At 36.0% G+C, this 25,221-nt stretch overlaps 4 protein-coding genes, 2 non-coding genes and 1 pseudogene across 6 annotated transcripts; 3 read left to right on the plus strand and 4 right to left on the minus strand.

The window, feature by feature from the left end:
* On the plus strand, positions 17 to 2,040 carry LOC18792090 (pentatricopeptide repeat-containing protein At4g21065). The gene has a single exon (XM_007225477.2). It carries the CDS (start codon positions 163 to 165, stop codon positions 1,981 to 1,983), a length of 1,821 nt encoding a protein of 606 aa, XP_007225539.2. The 5' UTR covers positions 17 to 162; the 3' UTR covers positions 1,984 to 2,040.
* LOC18791926 (probable sugar phosphate/phosphate translocator At5g25400) lies at positions 4,358 to 6,104 on the minus strand. Its single transcript, XM_007222213.2, has one exon. It carries the CDS (start codon positions 5,794 to 5,796, stop codon positions 4,747 to 4,749), a length of 1,050 nt encoding a protein of 349 aa, XP_007222275.1. The 5' UTR covers positions 5,797 to 6,104; the 3' UTR covers positions 4,358 to 4,746.
* Positions 11,986 to 12,057, plus strand: TRNAG-UCC. Its single transcript has one exon. It is a non-coding gene; the product is annotated as a tRNA-Gly (tRNA).
* Positions 13,511 to 13,582, plus strand: TRNAG-UCC. Its single transcript has one exon. It is a non-coding gene; the product is annotated as a tRNA-Gly (tRNA).
* LOC18788781 (probable L-type lectin-domain containing receptor kinase S.5) lies at positions 13,805 to 16,250 on the minus strand. The gene is made up of 3 exons (XM_020557947.1): positions 15,827 to 16,250; positions 14,746 to 15,495; positions 13,805 to 14,616 (listed from the first exon to the last, which is right to left on the minus strand). Exons 1-3 carry the CDS (start codon positions 16,248 to 16,250, stop codon positions 13,805 to 13,807), a joined length of 1,986 nt encoding a protein of 661 aa, XP_020413536.1.
* LOC18788370 lies at positions 17,691 to 19,160 on the minus strand (annotated as a pseudogene).
* LOC18790404 (probable polygalacturonase At3g15720) lies at positions 19,921 to 23,694 on the minus strand. The gene is made up of 9 exons (XM_020557956.1): positions 23,560 to 23,694; positions 23,193 to 23,339; positions 22,852 to 22,993; positions 22,317 to 22,526; positions 22,151 to 22,232; positions 21,958 to 22,066; positions 21,746 to 21,862; positions 21,351 to 21,574; positions 19,921 to 20,044 (listed from the first exon to the last, which is right to left on the minus strand). Exons 1-9 carry the CDS (start codon positions 23,692 to 23,694, stop codon positions 19,921 to 19,923), a joined length of 1,290 nt encoding a protein of 429 aa, XP_020413545.1.

A 25,221-nucleotide genomic window follows, 5' to 3' on the forward strand; every position in this document is an offset into this window, starting at 1 on the left:
GGGAGGTAGACGAAGAGGTGACGTGGCCAGAAATTCGACCAGCCACGTGGAAAAGCGGAAAGTGCTTGACGTGGGCGAACGGCGACGATTTCATTGTCGTTTGTGTTCGACAACCTTTTTGTTATATGCGTTTGATTTGCCGTTAACCGTTGGCGCTTAGAAATGCAATACCACGCCATCAAAAGAAGCAAGCTCATCCGCCCTGCACTCAAAACCACCGCCATCGCCGCCAACAAAAGAGAAGCAGAGCAGAGCTGCTTAGCTCTCCTGCAAGCCTGCGACGCCGTTCCAAAGCTTGCCCAACTCCACGGCCACGTTTTGAAATTGGGTCTTCGAAACAACCCACTGGTCCTCACCAAGTTCACCTCCACGGCCTCCGACCTCAAGGCCATTGACTATGCCTCTCCCTTTTTATTTGCACCAGACGCCGATACCCATCTCTATGATTCGTTTCTTTTCAATACCATCATCAGAGCTTATGCTCAAACTAGTCATGGAAAGCATAAAGCTTTGTGCTTTTACAATGTTATGCTTGAAGGTGCTGTTTTGCCTAATAAATTCACGTACCCTTTTGTCCTCAAGGCCTGTGCCGGCCTTGGGGACTTGAATTTGGGCACGTCGGTTCATGGGTCGGTGGTGAAATTCGGGTTTGACGATGATGTTCATGTCTGTAACACTATGGTTCATATGTATTGTTGTTGTAGTGGAGGGATTGAAAGTGCTCGGAAGGTGTTTGATGAAATGCCCAAGCTGGACTCTGTTTCGTGGAGCGCAATGATTGGAGGGTATGTGCGTGTGGGGTGGTCCACAGATGCGGTTGACTTGTTTAGGGAAATGCAGATGGTGGGAGTTAGGCCGGATGAGATTACTATGGTCTCGGTTCTGTCTGCGTGTACGGATTTAGGTGCACTTGAACTTGGGAAGTGGGTTGAGTCTTACATTGACAAAGAAGGGATTCAGAAAACTGTGGAGCTTTCTAATGCACTCATTGACATGTTTTCCAAATGCGGGGATGTGGAGAAAGCTTTGAAATTGTTCAGAAACATGAGTGGCAGAACAATTGTTTCATGGACTTCTGTGATTGATGGTCTGGCAATGCATGGCCGGGGAATGGAGGCCATGTCTTTGTTTGAGGAAATGATTGGAACCGGAGTAGCACCTGATGATGTTGCTTTCATAGGATTGTTTTCTGCGTGCAGTCATTCCGGGTTGGTTGAAAAGGGTAAGAGCTACTTCAGTTCAATGGTAGAAAAATTTCACATTGTACCTAAGATAGAACACTACGGATGCATGGTGGATATGTTATGCAGGGCCGGGCTTGTCAAGGAGGCATTGGAGTTCATTCAAAAAATGCCGATTGAGCCAAACCCGATAGTTTTGCGAACCCTAATCAGCGCTTGCCGTGCCCATGGCGAACTCAAGCTTGGAGAGAGCATCACCAAAGAGTTAATCAGGAATGAACCTATGCAAGAGTCAAACTATGTTCTACTTTCCAACATATATGCAAAAATGACACATTGGGAGAAGAAAGCCAAGATTAGAGAGGTGATGGACAAGAGAGGGATGAAGAAGATCCCCGGGAGCACTATGATCGAGCTAGATCACGAAATTTACGAATTCGTGGCTGGAGATAAATCTCATAAGCAGTACAAACAGATTTACGAGATGGTGGATGAGATGGGGAGGGAGATGAAGAGAGCTGGATATATTCCCACTACATCAGAGGTTTTGCTAGATATTGATGAAGAAGATAAAGAAGATGCTTTGAATAGGCACAGTGAAAAGTTGGCCATTGCATTTGCCCTCCTTAATACGCCGCCGGGAACTCCCATTCGGATAGTGAAGAATTTGCGAGTTTGCGATGATTGCCACTCTGCTACAAAGTTCATCTCTAAGATTTATAATCGAGAAATAGTTGTGAGGGATCGAAACAGGTTTCACCATTTCAAGGATGGTATGTGTTCATGTAGAGATTTCTGGTGACGAACCAAATAAAATTTGATGAGTACCAATTCATTTGATTGGACCACAATTTTCTGGTCACTATAATTTTTTATCATGACATGACCAATTCAGCTTTGTGAAAAGAAGGTAGCATTTAGGACATTTTTTGTGACGAATCGGCCTGACGCTCGTGCAATGCAACGGTTAAATCAAGATTCGCAAGTGTTGTTGTCTGTACAAAGGTTATGATAATGGCCTTATGGCCAAGGTGGGCCCGTGGACTACAAAAGGCACAGACGACTAACTATAGAAAGGCTGGGATCCACAAGGCCCAATTATTAGTTTGTACCAAAATTGTGTTCAATTTGCCACCAAACCGAGTTGAATGTAGGGTTCTTTTTGGTTTTTTCCTTTTGTCAATGTTTGGAGGAAAACGCGGAGGTGTCATTGGGATTCAACTTTGAGACCACTAATCTATAGACAAATGCTCTTATTACTGAACTACAAATGGTTAGCATATAAGGTTTTATTTTTAACTTACAACAAATTTGTAATAATTAGTGGATGATCCCTTATTTGATGCCAAGTGAGAATAACCATCTGATCCTACAATTCCTGACCAGAAATTCTTGTTGTATATAGTTCAAATAACAAGCCAAATTAAGCCGGCATCCAAAATTTAAATATTGCCCAAGATGGGACACCTTATCCCAATTGCATTGTTTTTGTGGTATCAAGTCAATTTGTCAACAAATACCGCACTTCTGGAGTCTTTCTCATCACCCTAAAAATCCCATCCAATGTTAATTTTTTGTTTTAAAGAAAGAATAATTAACACTGGGCTCTCCACTAAATCTACTCTAGTGCAGAAAATCCTTTTCAACCTGAAACAACCAATCTTCACTCACATTAGAATTTTAAGATGGAAGAAAAAAAATTACACCAATCCAATTAGAGCCAATGAAGAGAAGGGGAAATGAGCCTGCTCTCTATTGCACTACAACTAAATTTTTTTATTTTTTATTAATAGAGTGTTAGTTGAATTGACTCAGGTCTTTAGTATGCTCTCAAGTGGTCATGAGTTCAAATTCCTCATAGTACTCGTATGTGTGAATTTCCCCCTCTCCTTCTTTGTAACTTTTATTTTTATCTTGTTTCTCACCAGTTGGCAAAGTTCATCGTCACATGAAAACCTTGACAACCCCATGTGCATACTGGGTTGTTTAATATGTATGATATCGAAACTCGATACTTGGATAGCAGGGGAAAATGGGGTCAACTCCTCAAAAGCAACAAAAAGAGGACTGAAACTTCTTACACAAACGAAACACCACCAATAAACAATGTCTAGCATAACAACTTTGTACAACCTCATGTCAGAAAACCTTTAGGAAATGGCGTGACATTTTTGGGGATCGAGGTATAAAATAACAGTGTTATTAGACCTCACTAACAAGTTAATTTACCCAAAAACAAAAGAAGACATTTCCAAATCCAAAGCTCAAAGTCACTAATTATAGTTCCAAGGAGTAGATTGGTGTTAAAAGATAGAGATGAAGTATAATGGAATAGATGTTCCAACTATCAGAAACTACAAATAGACAAGTCAATTACTTGTACTCAAGTCACCACATTTCAACAAAGGATTTCTTGTTCCTTCTGTTAAGATGATGAACTAAATGCTTTAGGAGGATCTAAGTAATAGATGCATACACTAAGAAAGTCATGTTTTCGTCGACCCGTTAAGCAGCTTCGACATCCTGACTTCAAGCTCTCAGGATTTCACAAAACTGCTTTAAGCTTTGGATGTTTCACAAGTCTAACTACCTATCAAACAGAGGCCTAAACCCGTGCAATGAATTATCTTGTAGGACTTGCCTAAAATTAACTGGTCTATTAGAACCCTAGGGTTGGTGGATGGGATTCAGAGCATAGAATTGGTCAGTCTTGTGAGTAAATAAGGCTTAAGATGACTTAGTGGTATTGCCTACGCATATATGAGAAGGCAACTTGAGGCAAATTTTCTAGCTCTTACCTAACTTACTAATTTATGTTATACCCCTCAGGAACTAGTCGTAGTCAAATAAGACACCAATGCCATGACTATTGTGAAATGCTAAAGTGACCCAAATATTCAAACATTAACAAATTTTTGTTTTATTGCCCTTATTTTCTTATCAAACTCACAAAGTCTCACTTTTTTTCCCAGATCATCCAATGAAGTTCAGCCCTTTTCTCTTTTCCATTTTGGAAAGAAGCCTAATCCCCTAAAGGATAAGTTCTGTACTGATAAAATTCACAGACAGCAGTCCAACATAGATCACAAAGAACCCAAAATGTCATCCAAATGATCATGCCATTTCAACCACAACATAGATTTGCCAACTTAAGAATACGAAAAACAGCAATCCGATTAGACAGAAAGATAATGAATATGAATAAATAAGCATTAAAGCTTCATAATAAGGAGTTCCTACACAAATACAAATAAAAAGGAAAATTCAAAGACAAAAAACAGGCATCTGAGATTCTTACGAACATACATGATGGGCAGTATAAGCAACAGCTGCGAATCTCAAATCCCTTAACATTACTAATACTGCTAGCATAAGAAACCGAAATCTAGAACAACATACCGAACCCGAATCCCTCATCTCAGGAAGCAAAAGAAAACTGGACCTCATGATTTCTTTTGCCTCCAAATCGAACCCATCTTATGCTCTTCCACCACCTCTCCCATTTTGTTCTTATTATCATAATCTAGCTCAAATGAGTCCCTAAATCAATTTTAGGACTTGAAGATCAATTCTGGGATTCGTTCCTCTTCCCAATTCCTTCACCTTCCCTGTCCTCCAAAAGCCTATTGGCCTCCTCATCGGCCAGTGCCGTCTTCTTCTGCGCCTCCTTGGCCTTAAGAGCCTGCAATTTGGAGTGGTTGTAATAGGCAACACCCAAAAATGCAAGGCCATAACCAAACAAGTTGATTGGGGTCACAGTGTCCTTAATGACAGACCAAGAGAAAGCAATCAAAAGCCAATCTTTCACCACACCAGCCACATTCATGGTCAAAGCAGAGGTCTTTCCAACAAGCAAGAAAACAGCCAGATTCAAAGCAAATGCACAGAGAGAATTGGTCCCAAAGATCAGGAAATCAAAATGGAAGCTGGAAGAGTCCCTCAAAATTGGGTACTCAACAAAGATCCAAGGCACAAACAAAAAAGCCAAGCAACAAGGAGCAACATAATACAAAGAGGTAATTGGGTTCAAGGTGATGCCTTTAGATGTGAGCAAGATTTGGATCAGGACAAGCCTTGTGGCCTCAAAAGCAACAGCACCCAGCTGCAGAATCACACCCCAGGTGTCAAATCGAGCCTCCCCATAAGCAGCAATGGCGACCCCAATTGAGATCGAGACCATGTTCACCATGGTATCAGTCTTAAAGCTCTCTTTTTTTAACGAAACCCCAATTGAGTAAACGGCCACAGGCATGAGCGCCTTAAGCATTTGAATAAATGACACAGAGAGATAGATGTAAGCAGAATTGGAGAGCCAGAGGGAGAGAGAGTAGAGAGCTCCAATGGGTACCACGGAAGAGATGTAGAGATCTCTGGACATGGTGACAGGCTCGACGAGCTTGAAGACGCGGACGAGGACGAAGGCGAGGGAGGCGCAGAAGGACATGTGGATCATGGTGAGGGAGATTGGGAACGGCCAGTTGTACATCTTCTTGTCGAGGATGTATTTGTTGTAGACGATGACGGTGAAGCTGAGGAAGATCCAAATCGCGACATAGGTGTAGGAAAGGAGGATCTTTCTGATGACGCCTTCGCTGAGAGAGCCACCTTTGCCCATTTTGGTGAAAATGGAGGTGGGTTGGTGGAGGTGGCTGTGATGAGAGTGTAGGATAAGGTGAGAGAAGGGTAGAGAATAAGGGAAGAGGATGAAGACCGAGGGGGAGGAGGAGGAGGAGGATGAAGAGGAAGAAGGAGTCAGATTCAAAGAGATAGAAGAAGAGGGGGGTGAGTTGGGAGTAGGAGCTGGATTTTAGTGAGAGAGAGTTTGTATCTTATGTGGAAAATGAGGAAATATAAATAAAGTGGAATTGGAAGTTTGCATCAAAAACAAAAAAGAAAAAAAAAATTAAGTTGGAAGTGTATTTGGTGTGGGAGTTTTGATGGGAGAGGTGGCATTTGGGCTTTCATGGGGATTTGAGTTTTCTGATATTTTTTGGTGGGAAAACAAAAAATAAATTCCAAATATTTTTGTTTGTTATTTTGACCTTAATGGAGTTTATTTATTTATTTTTTGTGGTGGGATTAGGAGAAGGGACTTTGCATTGTGCATTTATTATTCTATGAGTCATGGAGTCACGATTCTTTTGGTTTTGGATTTATTTTGTATTTTCCGTGGGAGGGTGGGGAGTTGGTGATACGCAAACTTTGAAACTTATTATTATATTATGTGCATTAACTTTAAGATAATATAGTGCAAGGATGGGGGGATTTATATAATCTATTATTGTTATGGATATTATCAACTTAGATTAAATATTTGTTTGGAGTTATGAATATTATGATAAATACAAAATTAAATTACATTTTTGTACATAAATTATTTGTACAAATTGTAATTCAATTGTCTTATATGTTTCTTTCTAAAGCAACAACTTCCTCTTTAAAATAATTATATGCATATATGGATTTAGCTAAATTTGTTAAAGCGGATGTGCTCTTTATTCTGCACCGAGTTCAAATCCTCCTCTTCATAATTTAGATTAATTTAAAATAAAATATCATTTATATAAAAAATAATAAAAATTATATTATTATTGACTAATATTCTCGGTGAAAGAAACGTATCCTCGATTATGCTATAAGGAAAAGAAAAAACAACACATGTCCTTTACTCTATGTTTTGGTGGTTGTGCTTGTGGCTATTTCTTTTAATAAATTTCATGAAAACAAAGGCTATTGAGAACAAAAGATATTTTACCACACACAAGTTTTGGTAAAATATCATATAAACCAACATGCGAGAGGTCAATAAAAGATAAAAGGATTATTATTTTTCTATTTTTATAAATATAATATCTAATAAAAATCAAAGCATTAAAGGAGAAATCTCAACCACTTGTAGAAGTACTTTTATATTTATTGAACTTTTCCACAACACTAAAATAAACGCAGTCAAAATGAAAAACACTTGGGAAAAAAAAAAGCAGAAAAATGTATACATCATATTCAAAATTTCCAGTGCATGCAATTAAATGCTTTTCCAAAATTACGAGGAAAGCCAAACAAGCCAGACGCGGCGGCTTTTGTACGCGAGTGTGGACTGAATTGAATTTAAATGTGGGTTTCAAATCCGAGAGCATAGATTCGGATTTAAGGAAGAAGTAGCAAAAACGCGCGCTCGTAGTCGTGTGAATCGTCACGTGCGGCTGGCCCTGTTGGCTGTTGTTGTTGACGATCTGCGCCACGTGACCTCATCAGGCACCCACCGCTTCGATTATTCTTTATGGGCCTATGTGCTATCGGGTATGGGCCTTTTTTTTTTCTTTTTCTTTTTTCAAAAAATAAAAATAAAAATTTAACAGAATTGTCGGTAAGAAAATTCCACACGAGGGGGATTTGCCTTATTGGAATTTTTCGGCTACCTAGCCAACATAAAAGACAAACAAAGTTTTTTGAAGTTCAATTGATTGGTTTAGTCCAAAATGTTAGACAAGACAATCCAACAAAATTGGACACATTTGTAGTTCAATCGATTAGTTTAGTCCAAAATGTTAGATTGTTCCGATTTTGACTTGGGTTGGGTAATTTATTTGAGATTAACTAAACATAGCCTTCTCTTTAGGTATTCAATGATTTAGAGTTTGACCTAGTTTGTGCATTTTTTTAGGCTAAAAAATTATGACTATTTATATGTCTATAGGTTAGTTACGTGATGACGAGACAAAAAAACTCACGAGACTGCTTCATAGAAGTTTTTTCAATGTAATTGCTTTACTTAACTCTCATTTAAAACTTATTATATGCGACAGTTGTATATTCTAACGTACGGAAAACTTGATCGCGAAATATCTTCCTTGACATTGGCCTTTTAAGTAGTACACGAAAATAACACAAGGGCGGCCCAATCAATATTGGTGTGGTGGTCTATCACCCATCACAGTTGGGAATGTGGGCACGAAAATAAGTTAAAAGCAATTTAATGTTCAACTTAGAGTTAGATGTAGGCTCATCATAGCTGGAGCCTGGATGCTGACTTAACTAAACTTGGAAGAAAACATCTCAAATCCAAATGGAGTTTGTTTTGCCAATTTCCAAGTAAGTTGAAAATTTCACTCCATATATATATGGACTATGCCCACTTTAGGTGGATTGAAAGTTTTTTTTGTAAAGTGAAGTCACTAGTTCTGCATTTTTCCCAAGAAGGAAGAATAATTTTATGTAAATGTTGAGTTGTGGGTCCGCCTACAATTATATAAAGAGAATTTCGAGGCTGCCTATGGTTATGCCCACTAAGGTGGGTCCACTATTTTTGTACATTTAAATTGAGTTGTTCTTTGAAGAGTACAGCACGATAAAAGTTGTAAGTTGTGTTCAAAAAGTGGTGAGATTTTATATTATTTTCACTTATTACTATGTGAGATTTTATATTAAATTGGTACATTTACAAAGAGAGGATGATTCGAAGAAAGTGAGTTTATTATCTTAATCAACTGATTTAACTCACATATGCATAAGAACGTTGGTTTGTTGTGAAATGATAATTTGCATGTATATTATATTTATTATATAAAAAATAAAAAAAAAACCACCCAAACTACCATGTTCACAAAACTTGGTAATAAATCCATTGATTTCTCTTATGTTTCTGGGAATATGAATGTACGGATCGCCATCTTCTAATTTGGTGGGAATATATAATATACATGTGGAGATGTCTCATTGTTTATAGAATTTGACTTGTAGTTGGTAGATACAGTCTAGCATTTGGTTGCAATATTAAAATAATTTTAATTACATTTTGAAATGTTAAGATTATGTATAGAGTTTTGAAGACTATTATTTTGTGATTGGCTGTTACAAGTAGCTAGTTAATATTAAGAATATATATAGTTTATTATAATAATCTTCATGAATAGATGAAGCCTCTATACTTATTATTTGTTATATATGAAGGGATGAAAGGTTCGTGGATGCATAACAAAATCAGAGACAGAGATGGTGAATATTAGTTGATTGACCATTTCCCTAGTGGCTGCCAACCAAAAGCCTCCTTTCCCCATTATTTTAGTTGAAAACCATTTAACCAATTCTTGCGATGTGGATCTATTTAAGTGCTTTTTGATTTATTAAGTATTTATGAGGGGAGAAAGAAATATGCGTGTTCGACTCATTCAAGTATTTTTTTTGTTATTATTATGTTTTTAAATAAATGATATTGAGAAAGAGGTAATCGAACATAGAATTTTACTAGGGTGCAAGAGTAAATGCTCTTAATTATTTGAACTACGAGCTCATTACATTCAACCATTACCTTATAATAATCAAGCACATATATGAATTATTTAGGTTAACACTTAAATTTAATTTGTATATGCATTTAGGCTGTGCACGTTTTAGAATCATAATTATTGCTCATAGACTTCCATAATGCTTCTGGAAATAAATATAGACAAACTGACCATACCCATCACTCAAAAATATTGTTTTTAAAAAGAAAAACAAGTGAACAAATTTCAACAAAATGAAAGTGAAATATACGCAAAAGAAAGTAGAGCTTAACTTAACCATGTTCTTCTACAAGGAAATGTTTCTTCCATTCATACAGTGATAGAACGGCACTAAAAGTGAACTAAATTCCCACCTTTTTGTTTTCAATATAAAGATGTACTTTTAATAAAAGTTATTTTTTTTCCATGGACCATAAAAAATATATACATTAAATTGGGGTACATTATCATAACAGATACACATGATATGCTAAATAGGAGACATGAGCGGAAGCACATCGGGACAAATAGGGTTAGGACGACCCTACAGATGCCGGAAAAAATGAATGTTAAATCCTCAAACGACCCTATGGGCAGCAGATGAGTGACCCTAAGATGCACCCAAGGTGCTCGACAGAAGGCTTGCGCGCAGCAGCTTCCTTTTTTTTTAATTATTTTTTTATAATAATAAAAATGGTTTGTCACAATTCTGCGTCGGTCATTTAAAGGAGACATTAACCAAAGCCTGTGTATTAGGATAATGAAGTAACTTCAGCTACTGGCAAAAGTACATAAATAATTTAAAAAGTAGCTTTTAATTTTTTAACCTTTTTGTTTATTTTAATAAACATCGATTTTTTATTTTTTATTTTTTTATAACTTTAATAAACACGAAAACATTAATAGATTTCCAAAATCAAACATACACGCAAAACAGAATACCCCAGAAAATGCTTTACGATTCACATTAAAAAATCATTGAGATAGTTAAATACGTTTTTTTTTCTTAGGGACTTGGTCCAAACAGACCCTTCATTTCATGGTCTAAAGCCCGGAAGCGCTGGCATGCGACAATTTCATGTTTGTGTATAATTTATTTCCATTGTATTATTATACGAATTATGACTGATGTTGCCCTCTTTAATTGTTTGTTCAAGCACAAATTGCAAATCTCACAAATCACTGATGTATGTCTTTAGACCAAAATTGGATCGAAGGTTTTAGCATATCACCTCAATTGGTCATGGGGTACCAAGTGGATTCAGCTTAAGCCCACTAGACTTGTGTATGAGAGTTTTATTTTTATTTTTAAAGCTTGTGTGTCAGAGTTTATGGATAGGAGGAGACGTGCGAAGAAGAGTTTCATGGCACTTAAGCTCGACATAAGTAAGGCTTATGACTTAGAGGAATGAATGAGGTTTCCTCAAGCATATGATGCTTAGCACGGGCTTTTATGATTGACGAATTCATTTGATTATAAGCCGGTGGCTACTTGCATCTTCAAAGGAATTTCGACAAGATGATTCTTTGTCACTTTTATTATGTATTGAGGTGTCACCGTCTTATTGTTTGTAGATTTATAAACATACTATGTTAAAGTGGTGTCAAAATTTGTTGACAAACTAGTAGTGTGTGAGTAATCTAATTTATTTACAATTATAATCGTTTTTTGTATTCTCTCAACTTATATACAATAACATCATTTTATGAATTATTTTGAGTGAAAAATATCAAAGGTATGAATAGAAGCTGGCTATATGGACTAAGATCATGCCTCCAAAATGTCTCTGTTAGGGCACCTAACTTTCCACAGTAATGCACACGGGGACGGCCCATAAAGTTGTATTTGGTACATTTGCTGACCTTTTTTCAAAAGATCTTGTTAGTTTTGTGCCTTTTGTCTTTGTTACCACCACCACAATCATTTTCCTTCTCAGTTTTTTTTTTCTCTGACTTCGGTGCTTTTTCAAAAAGGAGTTCATGGGAATGGCCCAGTTGATGATGGGGGTTTCTGAGTTGGACCAGACCAAGTATTTTAAAAACACAACAAAAAGAACAGAAACTTTAATCAAAGTAGATTTGTTTGAAGAATCTATATGCTCGAGTGAACTTTTGCAGACCTTAACAAGGCTTATCTGTTATGACTCGTATAATTTTACTCATAGTTTTGTAGTAGCTGATATTATTCACCTCAGGAAATCAAATCATATGGAAAAATGTGATTTCAAGAGTTTTCTTTTTTTCTCCAACGATGGAAAAATTTTATTCAAGACGAATAGAAAGGTTTACTCTGGCAAAGAACTTATTAGTGTAGTGATTTAGAGTAATTGTCCTCTTAGGCAAGGTCATGAGTTTGACTTCTAGCATCCGAATAATGTGTGTGAATTTAGTATATTATTACTCCTCTCTCAATAGGAAGTTCCGCCAAAAAAAAGAAACAAAGGTTTACTTGGTGTGTCGGAGAAAAAAAAACACTTTATTTTTCAACACTGTTAACTTATACCGAATAAGTAAATACAACTAGAAAGGTTGTACAACAAGCGTTTGTAGTCCAACGGTTAGGATAATTGCCTTCCAAGCAATAGACCCGGGTTCGACTCCCGGCAGACGCATTTCATTTTACCAATTTTGTCTTGACAAGAGAGATGAAATTAGAATTTTCAAACGTATAGCCGCGCGGCTATATATTAAAAATAGAATTTTTTAAAATTAATTTAATTAGTAGTTATGTTTTAATTATTTTTTATTTAGTGAATAATTAGTATTTAGATATTTAAATATATTTTATGTTTATTCAATAATATGTGAGTATTTTGTGTATATTATTGAAAATTTTGTAAAAAACAAGTGTATTAAACATGATAAATATATACGTATCTTTATAATACGTGTATTAAATGTGAAAATACCAAATTATTTATATGGGTATTAATTCTGAAAAAGTAAAAACTCAAAAGAAGACAATAGATACTTGGGTAATGGTCTAATGTTAATGAATAATGCTCTAAACTACCTTTATTGATAAACAAAAATTGGAGAAAAACAATTATAAAAAAAAGGTCAGAGTAACTATGTCAAGCGTATGCCCGCACGGCTATACTTTTGAAAATTTTTATTTATAGAATATAGCCGCGCGGCTATACTATTTATAACAAAAACAAAAAAAGACCCTGGTACGGCCGCGCGGCTATACTATTTAAATAATTAAAAAAGACCCGCCTAGCGCCTAGCGCCTAGCGCGTAGCGCGTGTTTCTGTGACAAGAGTATAGCCGTTCGGCCATACTCTATAAATAGACTTTTCCAACAGTATAGCCGTGCGGCTCTATTCTAGAAATAGAAATAGAATTTTTCAACAGTATAGCCGTGCGGCTATACTCTATGAATAGAATTTTTCAACCGTATAGCCGCGCGGCTCTATTCTAGAAGTAGAAAATAGAATTTTTCAACAGTATAGCCGGGCGGCTATACTCTATAAATAGAATTTTTCAACCATATAGCCGTGCGGCTCTATTCTAGAGTAGAAAATAGAATTTTTCAACAATATAGCCGTGCGGCTATACTTTATAAATAGACTTGTCACAAATGCGCTAGGCGGGTTTTTTATTTATTTAATAGTATAGCCGAACGGCTATACAAAAAAGCGTATAGCCGGGCGGCCGTACTGTTTTTTAATTATTATTATTTTTTATAAATAGTATATCCGCTGGGCTATACTCAGGTTTTTTTATTATAACAATGCATTGCGGCGCGGCTTTACTGTTGGGGGGTGTTAATTTTCTCTTTAAAAGTATAGCCGCCGGGCTATACCCATTGAATAGCATGATCTGGATTTCTTTTTTTAAATTACTTTAATTAGTAGTTATGTTTTAATTATTATTTACTTAGTGAATAATTAGTATTTAAATATATTTTATTTTTATTCAATAATATGTGAATATTTTTTGTATAATATATGAATTTTGTGTGTATTATTAAAAATTTTGTAAAAAAACAAGTGTATTAAACGTAAAAAATACATAACTTCTATCGAGTAAGTCAATAAAACTGGAAAGGATGAGAAACCAGCGTTTGTAGTCCAACGGTTAGGATAATTGCCTTCCAAGCAATAGACCCGGGTTCGACTCCCGGCAGACGCATATCTTTTTATTATTTTGGATTTGAAATCAATCAGAAATCAGAGAGAGATGAAAGTAAGTGACATTCTTTATTTTTTATTTAGTAAAGTATATATTTACATCAGGCCTTGTGCGAAAAAATAGTATGTACATCAGTAAAAAATTGAGAAAATAAACTAAAAAGAATAGTATAAAATCTCATTTTTACTGAACTTCATCTATTTATGTACATGGACTGCAATCTCATGACGCAATGTATGAGGAACTTGTAGAGCCAAATTCAGTGGTTGGAGCAGAGGAAGACACTGATAGATAAACTGCACTTGGCCTTGCCCTAGTATCTGGCAATTCCATTAGAGGCTCATTTGGGTTCAGAAGAATCTGCACCACCTTCCTCATCTTTGGCCTCAGCATACAGTATGTATGCAAGCATGCAAGGCCAACAATCAATGTCCTTCTCACTTGTTCCTCCTCAAATTTCCCATCCAGCATTTGGTCCACGCAATCGAGCAGCTCATTTTTCGTGTAGGAATTCCACACGTGTTCGACTAAACTATAATCATCCATGAACCCTTTTGATCTCCTCCCACATACCACTTCTAGCACCACCATTCCAAAGCTATAGACATCAGACTCCTGAGTAGCTTTTCCCGAGAACCCTAGAAATTCTGGGGCTAAATACGCGGGAGTTCCTGCCATTGGGATTGTAACTGAGGCGTCTTTGAACATTAGTCTTGCTAGGCCAAAGTCACCAAGATGAGCATTGAAATCAGAGTCCAACATCACATTGTCGGGTTTAATGTCTCTGTGAACCACAGGGTTGCCACACTCTTCATGGAGGTAAAGCAATGCTGATGCCAATCCTGTTAAGATCTTGTACCTTGTTCTCCAATCAAGATAGGGCTTTCCAATGTATCGATCGAGGCTTCCATTAGGCATGTAATCGTAGACCAGGAAGCGATGTTCGTGTTCATGACACCAGCCTTGGAGTTGCACTATGTTCTTGTGCCTCAGGCGCCCAATTGTGCAGATTTCTGCTAAGTACTCCCTTTCCCCTGTAATGGGTTTGGACATGAAAATTGTCTCAGTGCAGAGACATTGGAAAGATCAAGTAGGAAACTTGAAAGTACCCAAAAAACACAAAAATGTAACATTAGTAATGTGGCAATGCAAGTAGAACGTACCTTGTTTGGAGGTTGCTGAGATCTTCTTGACAGCAATGGTTTTAGGAGGATCTGAAGATATGATGCCTTTGTAGACAATTCCAAATCCACCTGAGCCCAGCAGATTTTCCTTGCAGAAGTTCTGAGTGGCCACTAAAAGCTGTTTGTAAGTAAACATTTCTGGGGCATTTGCAGCTGTTCTTGACTGGCTTTCTATGTCATCTTCATCCTGATTCCCAATACATTGATTTCTCCTCAGAACTCTCAAAATCAAAGGGTAAGTGCAGGCTATCAAAATTGCCATACCCAGAAAAATAGGAAGATCAATGACCCATATGCTCTTAGTGTTCCAGTGATGAACTTTTTTATCAGAATCAGGTTTGGAGGGAGGAATTCCTGGCAACTGTACGGATGTGAAAACCCAATCAAGGACTTGATGGCTCTCTGGGAGGGTCCCAGTAGAGGCAGTGAAGCCAACATAAACAGAGCTTGGAACCATTTGAGACATGTCAATGGAATAGTTGAGGAAGCTGATTGTTGGGTTCTCAGAGTATCCAACAGAAATTTGGAGGATCTGATTCCAACCGTCATAGTCAATTCTAAATTTGATATCTCTTCCACTCTTGAGCTCAATGCCTGTGCTGTTGAGACTCTTCGCCACAACTGGGTTCATTATGCTTGTTGTGTCAATGGCAATGTGGTTCCCATCTGGATCAAACTCTTCGTTCATGAAAGTGTCTAGCTCAATACCCAATTGTTTAACTGCTCCACCTAATTTTTGGACAGCATCAATGAATTCAAAACAAAAAATTAGATATTCCCCTGTTAAACAGTCAAAGTTGGTAGTTCGAGCAGTCATTAGATTAGTAAACAGTTGACCACAATAGGTGAGAGATGATGTGTTTATAAACTACTAGTCATAATAATTGATGAAAGCGAATTCTAGATATAGTGTGTGATAATTAAGTTAATGTAACTTTAAAATGTGGTCATTCTAGCATTACTCTATAATGCAATTCGAGAAAAAGTCGAGTCAATTTTATAATTACAATCCCAATTATTTAATTTAGTAAACTAAATTTAAGAAGGAACATCAACTAACCTTCAGTTGATCTATTAAGCAGTCCAAGAAACGAGCCATAGCTATCAGGAGGAGAGGGGCCACTGTCCTGTGCAAAAACAAATGCCATGCCATCTCCAGAACCGGTTGAGTTTGGGAAGGCAGAGATTCTAACAGTGAAGGTGGTAGAGATAAAAGCCGGCCAAGCACGCACCGGGTAGCGATATAAAACCCTACCAACCTTATACAACGGTGAAGAAGATGATGAGCTTGAATTGCCTTGTTCTGGCTCTGGTGTGAGGCTCAAATGTCCATTGCTTGCAGTCACTGAGCCCATGCATATTAGGCTGCCATTGCTGCAACTCTGAGGACTGAAGGTGGGGAAGTTGAAGGTGGTTTGCGTTTGATCGTTCACAGAGGCTTGGCTATTGAAGAGAAGGGTTGAGAGGACGAGAAGCAAAAACATGGTTAATTGTGGATGAACAGAGTGGATATTTCATATGTGCAAATATATAGGGAAATGGAAAGTTTATGGTTTTTTTTCCCGTTTCTTTCTTTGGAGCCATAATTCTGCGGAATTTTATGTTGTTTCTTAGTGTATGTTTTGTTTCCAATTTTGTGAAGGGGAAACTTTGAATGGAGTTTTGGGTAACATACATCTAGCAGGAAGGATTGACTTCGGTACAATGAGTAATTTTGAGCAAAGAACAAACTCTTGTCCTTTTCCTTTTTAGATTTTGGAGTTTTTAAATAATAAAAAAGAAGAAGAAAAGAACAGAAGTTTGTTCAAAAGTAGAACTAAAAATGTTATCTCTAGATAAAAAGGTAAATGGTAAGACCCCTCTCTGGATAGAGCAAACAAAAAAAAGAATAAAAAGGCCTTGACTTGTAATTTTGTCAGATAAAAATGGTGCTTTCTCGCACACCTGTTTTACATGCAAAGAAAGTGTGAAGCAAGAAAAGTTTAAGAAAGTTTAACACAAGTTGACAAAAAAAATAGTTTAACGTAATAAATTTGAAATTACACTTGGTTAACATGCAAAAAAAAAAGAGGTGAAACAAGACAATCACATTTAAGGCAGCTTTATCATACACTTGTTTTCCATGCAGGTTGTCAATGTGCATATCCTTGGAATGCTTCGAACCCAGAAGGGAGAAGGAGAACAAGAAGAAGAAATAAGTGCCAAATATTGAGAAACTTTTTTTGGGTCCAACTACTCAACAAAAGAAGCTACTCAAGAGATAGTACAAGTATGCCATTTTATTTTATATTTAGGGAATTTAATTTTTGACTGTGTTCACATATATAGGATATGCACACCAAAATGCATAATATTAAATGAGAAACTCTAAATGTCGTATGTTTCGTTAAAAATGCATTGGATAGTTTTAAATGGAAAAAACATAATAAGTAAAATTTGGCACAGCGAAGACTCAATCTGTAAAACTAATCTATAAACAAATAAACAAATTCCAAATCGCTAAATAAGAGATTATAAATGTGGAAGTTAGAAACTTAAGGTTTTACTTTTCTTATTTTTTTTCTTGACGCCGTTAGTGTACAAGTTAGAATTTCTTACTTGCCGTTATGTTTAGTTAAACGTTTACGAGGGTTTGAAATGTTCGCGCCAAAGTGCACAACAATAAATGAGAAATTCTAAATATCGTATGTCTTCGTTAGCATCCTAATATGTAATTTAGAATAGAATAGAACATACCAAGTAAAATCATCAGGTATTGCAAATAATTAATCTGTAAACTTAACTTATAAGCAAAGGAAATTAATTTCGTCCATATAGTTTTCTGGGTACAATGTAGCAGCTCTAAAGACAACCGAGATTACAACAACAAAAACAACAACAGGAAGACGCAAACACCAGAAACTGTGGCTCTTGGAGGTGACCATCTACTCCCTGCGCTCATACTTCCGAGCCCAAATGTGCTTGCCGTTGATTCGAAACTTCGAAACCCTGTTCCCTTTCAGAATTTTGTCAACAAAAATGACAGAAATTAACACCATTTTAGCATACAAAGGTTGCTCATTTGGACCAACCTGCTCCATCTGCACACTCTCAACACAGTTATAAAACCCAAGTAAATCTATGAAGAGCTCCTTAACCTCTTCTTCTGACACAGGAAACCCCCTAGAAAATGTTAGAAACATAGTCCTGTCATCAACAGACAGCTCAATACTTGGATGCCAGCCCCATAAGCCTCCTGTGGGAATTCCATGGTCACTTGAGAACATGGGGTTAATTATTGTTACACTGCCAAACACTGGATGAGGAAATCCAGGAACTGCAAGAGGCTGGTTAGGATCAAGAAGCCCTTGGGGATTTGGGTACAAAACCCTCTGCAAAATATCAGTAAAAATTCTAGCACAAATATTGGTAAGAAAATTTTTCACCCCACTGATTATGGTGTATCTGCTTTGGCTGAACATGTCCAGTGGGATTTCCCTTTCCATGAGCCTTGAGGTAAAAAGAAGGCCGTTTGGGGCAAGCCTTGACATGGTATTGGGACTTGTCTTAGCGTCTAGGCACTTCAAGCATATCACAGCTTCATCAGCTAAAGCATTGACTATGGTGTCAGAAAAGCGTCAACATGTTGGCCATGAGGTTAAAGCCCTTGTCTTGAAGCCATAGCCATAAGGCCATAACCAGCAAGGACTCAGCCGGATCTCTCATGAAATTGATGACCAATCTAGAAAAAATTTCTCGATCAGTTTTGTGGAAACCTATGTATCTGATCTTGGGTTACAAGTGGATGAGGTGCTCATTCTGAGATAAATTGACTAGCTAGTAGAGACAAAAATGTTTAGGGTGGTAAAATAACTGGTATGAACCTACATTTATACAGATGAAAACTTTTTCTAGTCCTTCATGTCACGTGACAAAACCTAGTCACGTGACAAGTATTGTTTAGTTAAAAGATGGCATGTGTTCAAAGTTAATGACCACATTAGGTAAGTTTATAGCACTGAGAAGCACGTTAGGAAACTTCGCAAAGTCAAGTTTGAGAAAGTGGTATGTATAGCAGGTTGTTCATAAGCACAAGTAGATGTATGCCATTTGTTATTCAAGTGCACAAGTTTTTATAATTTCCCATATATGAAAGTTTTCATGGCAAACGTTCTTAAATTCACAACAACTCCTTCACTTCGATTGGATTTCGTAGATAACATCCATATCCTGTATCATTTATGACTCTAAACACCTTTCACAGATGACAGCCCATGCATGCGTTTCTCTTTTAAAAAATGACAAAGAACATAGACTTATGTAAAACCTCTGGTGGCTTTGTTTAATTCATGAACTAATTACACTGACTCACAAGTCTGAAATCTCAACAGAGGCGCTAGAAGTACTTGGTTCATGTTCAAACTACAGAAGATAAATTAATCTTCTTAAAAATGGGATATTTAGATTTTCATCAGTGGATAAAGTTGTACTTTCATAAGAAAGTGTTAGATTAAATTTTTATTTTAGCCATTGGATTAGAGACATTATTTTGAATATATGTGTAGGTACAAAATTACAAGTATATATTTACATTAATCAGTATATCAATGTGCCAACAATTTTGTACCTATACCTAATTAAAATTACTAAAATCAAAATTCATTATGACACCTTATTTAAGGATGACAACATAATTTACTAAATAAAAAAAAGACACCGTAATTTACTATTAAAAAAGAATGACAATAGGAAAGGTCCTGGGTTCCACTAGTGTAGTGGTTTGGAGTATTTACTTCATTAGGGAAGATTTTGGGTTCGAGCTTTAGCATCTGTGTAGTGTGTATGAGTTTAGTATACTATCGCCCCTTTCAATAGGAAATGTCCTCAAAAAAAAGGATGACAAACCAGTTTACTATTAAAAAAGAATGACAATCCAAATTTACTATAAAAACAGGGGTTATTTCAAGTATGTGCATCCAAATGTTCTTAAACAAAACTCAGAATTATTTTTAAAATTGACATATGCCAATTACCTGGCAGGGAAAATTTATAATTACGTTAATGTGGAGAAAAACTTGGATTTTGGAAGTCATCAATTTCAAGTTTGGATTCCATCTAAATAGGTGTAATTTTCTAAAATCACAACACAATGAGTCTTGAGATATTAAAAAAAAACTAAAAACCATTATCCCCACCTCCAATACCATCACCCCTGCCATCACCAACACCCCCACTCTCATATCCATCGCCCTTACCACCACCGCCACCACCACTGCCATTACCACCATCACCAGCACCACTATTATGTAGAAAAGAGATTTATTTATTCCACCTCAGTTCTACTGTGAACGAAAACTTCAACGAGATGACCTAAACTTTCTGAAAACTTCATAAGCTTTGCATTCATATTAACTTTTGGGTTAACTTTTCATAACATTACCTTTATTTTCGTCATTTGATACATTTTTTTTTTCTTTCAAAAAATCGATATTAGTTTATTCAAGGTTATTGGCACATCAAGAAAATCCATCACTTGCGTTTGAGATGGATTCATGAATGATGATGAGGGGTTCAATCCAACCATTTAATCATTAAAAAAGAAGTCCAATATTTTTTTTCTCTCTCCCTTGTTGGATAGTGGGATTGAACCCCTCTCACAACCCCCTCATTATAAAATTTCCGATGAATATATACATTTTTTGTGTGGAGATATTTAGTGATATACCCATTCTTAGTACTAATATTATAAATAAACCCTACACTATTGAATTTCTATAAACAAACCCAAAAAAAACCTAAAAAATGATAGTTGGCCTTATTGAATTTAATATGGATTATTAAATTACTTTGATGCCCTATTGAGTGTGTTTGGGTATTTTTATGAGATATTAGGATTGGGCTTGTTTTAAGAAATTGATGGCAGTTTTGTAATTTATAAGAAGTTAAAAGTCTCTTTGTTATATTGTAAATAGGCTTTGGGTGTGTTTCTAAAGTCCATTTCATATGGGATATTTTTATAATTTGGGCCCCTTTATTGGGTATAATAGTAAATCTCCATTTTTTTTTTCTGCTGGACGATTGGGCAGGAGTGTCCATTGTTTTGGGCCTCTGACCTATGTAACAGAAAAACTGCGAATTTCATACACTTCCGGATTATAAAAAGCAACCAAATTAATCAACAAAAACAATTACGCTTTCTTCTATTGTTTTTTGGGTCCAAAAACAATTAAACTTTCTGGAAAAGGTAAATTACTATCTATTCCTAATTGAAAATGGACACTGTTTCCCTCTTGGGTTAAAAACACAAAAAGAAAAATCTTTACACGCATATCAAACTGATTGACAGGAAAGTAGGAGCTTCACACTCTACCATTGAAAGAAGTAAATTATTTTAAATTATAAAAAAGAGAAGAAATAAGAAGTATATTATTAATTGAGAAATGGAGAATATAATAAGCTTCTCCTTACAAGGCCATAAACTATGCAATACTTTGGTGTACAATAGTTTATTTTTCTCCTTACAAGGCCTTCATTTTTTGTTTCTTGTTTTTTCTCCCTCAAGGAACTACAAGTCTGAGAGTTAGATGAATGGACGAGTGGGATACTTGAGGCAAGATACAGTGGGCACAGTAGAGCCGGAATTTCCTTTGGCATTGTTGCAACTTGCATAAACCTTCTTACTTGGAACCGTTGAGGTGATATTTATTTTCACCAGTTCAATGTTTTGACAACCCGAAATGTGGTTGCAGTCTAATTTGATGGCCTCCTCATTATCAGAAGTTCCTCTAAAACCAGTGAATCTCACATTGCTCACCAGCACAGCTTTGCTCTAATAATCAGCATTTCAAACAAGTTAGCATTGCCAGCATATTTAAAACCACTAGAATTGATTACGTTGCCAAATCGTAAATCAAGACTCATTGATTATGTCGATTCTCATTTCAATGTGTAGTCGAGATTCACAATCTAGCAACATACAAGTATGACAAAAAAATGTTACCTTCTTTGGGCAATTGTGAGCACCGTTACAGTATTGTTGGTCAATAATGATGGGGTTTTTAGCTGCGGTAAGTATGATGTTCTCAAAGGTTATATTCCTAGCATATCCAGATCCACCCTAAATTTACAAGAACAATACTTTAGAGCTTGAAACTAATAGATATAACATCATATATATGAGATTCTTAACTGTACATCAATCGTTATAATTACCGGCCATGTCTTGATTCTTGCTCCATTTTGAGTTCCTATAAAACTACAATCTCTTACGTATATATTTTCCACTGCAGCATAAGCCCCATCTGCTCCTAAGCTTCCCACACTGTTTGCAAACAGAATTTGACAAATTAAACACTGAATATGGTAAATTCATATAACTTTAGTTATGTGGTTATTTTGGACAAACCTAATTCCATGACCTGGTCCGCAAGCAATCTTGGCTATCCTAACATTGGAAGAACCAGACATGATTGTAATGCAGTCATCACCTGTAACAAAAATGGAAAAGAAAAAAAAAAGAATAAGAAAAGAACTATGATTAATGAATGAAAAATGAATTAACTTTTAATTACCAGTTCCAATTTTAGAGTCATGAATATTGACATAGGTAGAGTTTGTGACGTTAATTCCATCTGTGTTTGGACTTTCATCAGGTGCAATTATAGTAAGATGGGAGATCTCCACGTCATTGCTTGTGCTTATACCAATATGAGATCTTGGGCTGTTTATATGAGTAAGTCCACTCAATCGAAGATGATCACATCGGAGGAAGTGTAGAGCCTGCATTAACATTATATATTTTAGTAAAACTTAAAATTAAAAATTAAAAAAACATGGCCATTCATTCAAATTCAAAGAGTAATGTTTTCTTGCAAGATGTATTCATAAAAGAAAACAACTTAATTATGGGTTTAAATTTAAAGTATGATAATATAAGTAACTAACTTTCGTTGGTCTTTCGCATTTCTCCTTCTTCCCCTGTATAAATTGAGTGATAGTATGCCGTATTAGATAGTTGAATATATATAAAATATATAATGACATATATATAGTACAATTTCAACATATGTGAATAGAGTTTTACATTTATCAAAGAGCTATCTTCGCCCCACCAAGCTGAACCCTGACCGTCGATTTTTCCTGAACCATCGATTATGAGATTGTCCACTTTTCTAAATACAAGCCAACTATGTGGTGGGCACACTTTCCATGCATCGGGTGTTTTGGGTGCCACCAAATTACCCGAGACCTGCCCTCCACCCCCAATAGGAATAGGAAAGGAAAAATAAAAAATAAAAATCATGACGAATAAAGAAAGGATTAGTTATAAGTAGAGGATTTATAATAACGTTAATAAATTAGATTTACTTTCCATCTTAAAATAGTTGAGTTTATTTGTTAAGATTGATTGTCACTGCTAATTATATATATTTTTAGCGTTGTCTTACCTGCACATGAACACTCTTTGATTTGCAGGGACCTTCAAATTCCGAGGGCTGCAATAAGAATGTTTTCCCCCCTGGTATAGTAAGTGTTGGTACGTCATCACCACCTGCAGCTGCTCCACATAAGGCTGTCCATGCTTTTACAAAAGCCTATATCATGCAAAGTCAAGAATATAAGACAATGGAAAATGGAAAAGAAAAAGAAATGTTTTACTTTTCGACTTATTATATTGTCAGATTAAATTATGGTCTGAATTGACAATATGACAATATTAATATGTCGGGCGATCTAACAAAAGAATATTATATTCGACGGAAAACCTATACACGTTAAATGCCTATAGACACAATTGTAATAAAGAGAAGTTACTTCGGTATCATCAGTTTGTCCATCTCCAACAGCACCAAATTTGACAACATCAAATGTTGTTTTGCTGTACACAATACCAAGTAACTGAGATGAAGCAATGCAAAATATGAAAAAACTAATAAGTATGTCCTGCATTTTTTCACAAAACTAAACCAAAGTTGAAGCAGCAGAAGAAAAACAAGACTGGAGTCCACCGGTTGAAAGACAAGTATCAAATATGTTTTGATAACAATATGATTAGTTTGAGAAATCCACTAGGCTATGTAGCATTATATATAGCACCCGATGAGAGAAAAAATAATGCTTATCCAACAAATTCATCAAAATAGATAATTTAGATCTTGGTGATTGAGAATTATTTTTTTCCATTTTAATTACGATCAGGAATCCAGATATATTACTCAGAAAGTAGCATTTTCTTAGAAATGATGACCTTAGATATCACCGTAGATATCACAGGAAACCAAGTAGGCCACATATATAAGAATTTGTGTAAATTTTCCATTTCAATAAGTTACGAATCATCTTTTTAGTTTAACTGGATTGGATTTTATGGTTGAACAATGAATCTAATATTTATATTTTGGAAAAGAATCAAGATCCCCGCCTATTCAAATTTATTGGTAAAAGCAAAAGAACGTTACCAAATGATTTACATTTTTTTATAAATTTTTTAATTTTTTAATTTTTTGGTCGTAAACAATCCAAGTTCATTTAAACCCCAAAAATAGGAAGCAAACAAACAAAGAAAACAAAAGCCGAAAAGGCCAGGAACAAACATGTCAGCACTAGACAGGTCAGCACTACTGCACATAAAGATTCACCGATCTTCCGCAAGAAGAGAAATTCCCCAAAAAGCATAAACACATCAGCACTAGAACATTCCTCCATAGATCGCCTTCTCTATCACACCCGAATCCGACATTACCAAAATACAGACACCAAGAGACTGGAGAGCATTGGTGCAAGCACCAAAGCAAGAATTGTAGCAAAAGCTCTAAATACACTCCGATAATAGAGCGGCAAAGCGCTTGTAGATATTATTGTTGTATCCCAATGAAGAGTCTAGATCCGAACAGAAGATCAGGCAAAAAAAGGAGGAGATATTGGGGCAGATTGGCGAAAAATGGGGGACACAACGACATGAGACATTTAATCTCAGCACAAAGCACAAGTTTTGAAAATGGATGAATATATATATTTCAAAATTTTAGTTACCTCCCATGTTTTGATTCTTGCACCATTCTGAGCTCTGTTAAAGTTGCAATTCCAATAAGTTCATAGTTTAATTGATTAATTTTTAATGAGTTTTTTTCTTTTTATATAAGCGATATTGGGAGAGGGGGAAATCGAATGTAGGACTATCGAGTGCAAAGCGAAATGTTAATTTCTAATAAGTTTTAACTTAAAACAAATATGTATTAAATGATACCAAAAAACACATATTATCAAAATAAAAATATGTTCAACAATATAATTGAAAGTGTACCTATTTTAATGCATATGTATATTGGACTATATATAAAACAAGTTAAATATATATATGTTTGATTTTTTTTTTAATCCCCAAAATCTCCATGGGCTACGATAGTATAGCCCTAGGAGTAGTTCTGCCCATGCATCTCAGTTCTACTGTAAACGAAAACTTCAACGAGATGACCT

This window comes from Prunus persica, chromosome G1 (genome assembly GCF_000346465.2).
Source record: "Prunus persica cultivar Lovell chromosome G1, Prunus_persica_NCBIv2, whole genome shotgun sequence".
Taxonomy (NCBI): domain Eukaryota; kingdom Viridiplantae; phylum Streptophyta; class Magnoliopsida; order Rosales; family Rosaceae; genus Prunus; species Prunus persica.

What these genes read in the sequence shown, in the direction of transcription:
- LOC18792090 (XM_007225477.2), top strand. Translation starts at nt 163, where the DNA reads ATGCAATACCACGCCATCAAAAGAAGCAAGCTCATCCGCCCTGCACTC.
- LOC18791926 (XM_007222213.2), bottom strand. Translation starts at nt 5,796, where the DNA reads ATGGGCAAAGGTGGCTCTCTCAGCGAAGGCGTCATCAGAAAGATCCTC.
- LOC18788781 (XM_020557947.1), bottom strand. Translation starts at nt 16,250, where the DNA reads ATGTTTTTGCTTCTCGTCCTCTCAACCCTTCTCTTCAATAGCCAAGCC. An exon ending in GCTTAATAGATCAACTGAAG is followed by an intron (nt 15,496 to 15,826) that starts GTTAGTTGATGT and finishes TCCAAAAATTAG; the next exon opens with GTGGAGCAGTTAAACAATTG. An exon ending in CTCAGCAACCTCCAAACAAG is followed by an intron (nt 14,617 to 14,745) that starts GTACGTTCTACT and finishes AACCCATTACAG; the next exon opens with GGGAAAGGGAGTACTTAGCA.
- LOC18790404 (XM_020557956.1), bottom strand. Translation starts at nt 23,694, where the DNA reads ATGCAGGACATACTTATTAGTTTTTTCATATTTTGCATTGCTTCATCT. An exon ending in TCAGGGTTCAGCTTGGTGGG is followed by an intron (nt 22,527 to 22,851) that starts GCGAAGATAGCT and finishes TAATGTTAATGC; the next exon opens with AGGCTCTACACTTCCTCCGA. An exon ending in GGACCAGGTCATGGAATTAG is followed by an intron (nt 22,067 to 22,150) that starts GTTTGTCCAAAA and finishes GTTTGCAAACAG; the next exon opens with TGTGGGAAGCTTAGGAGCAG.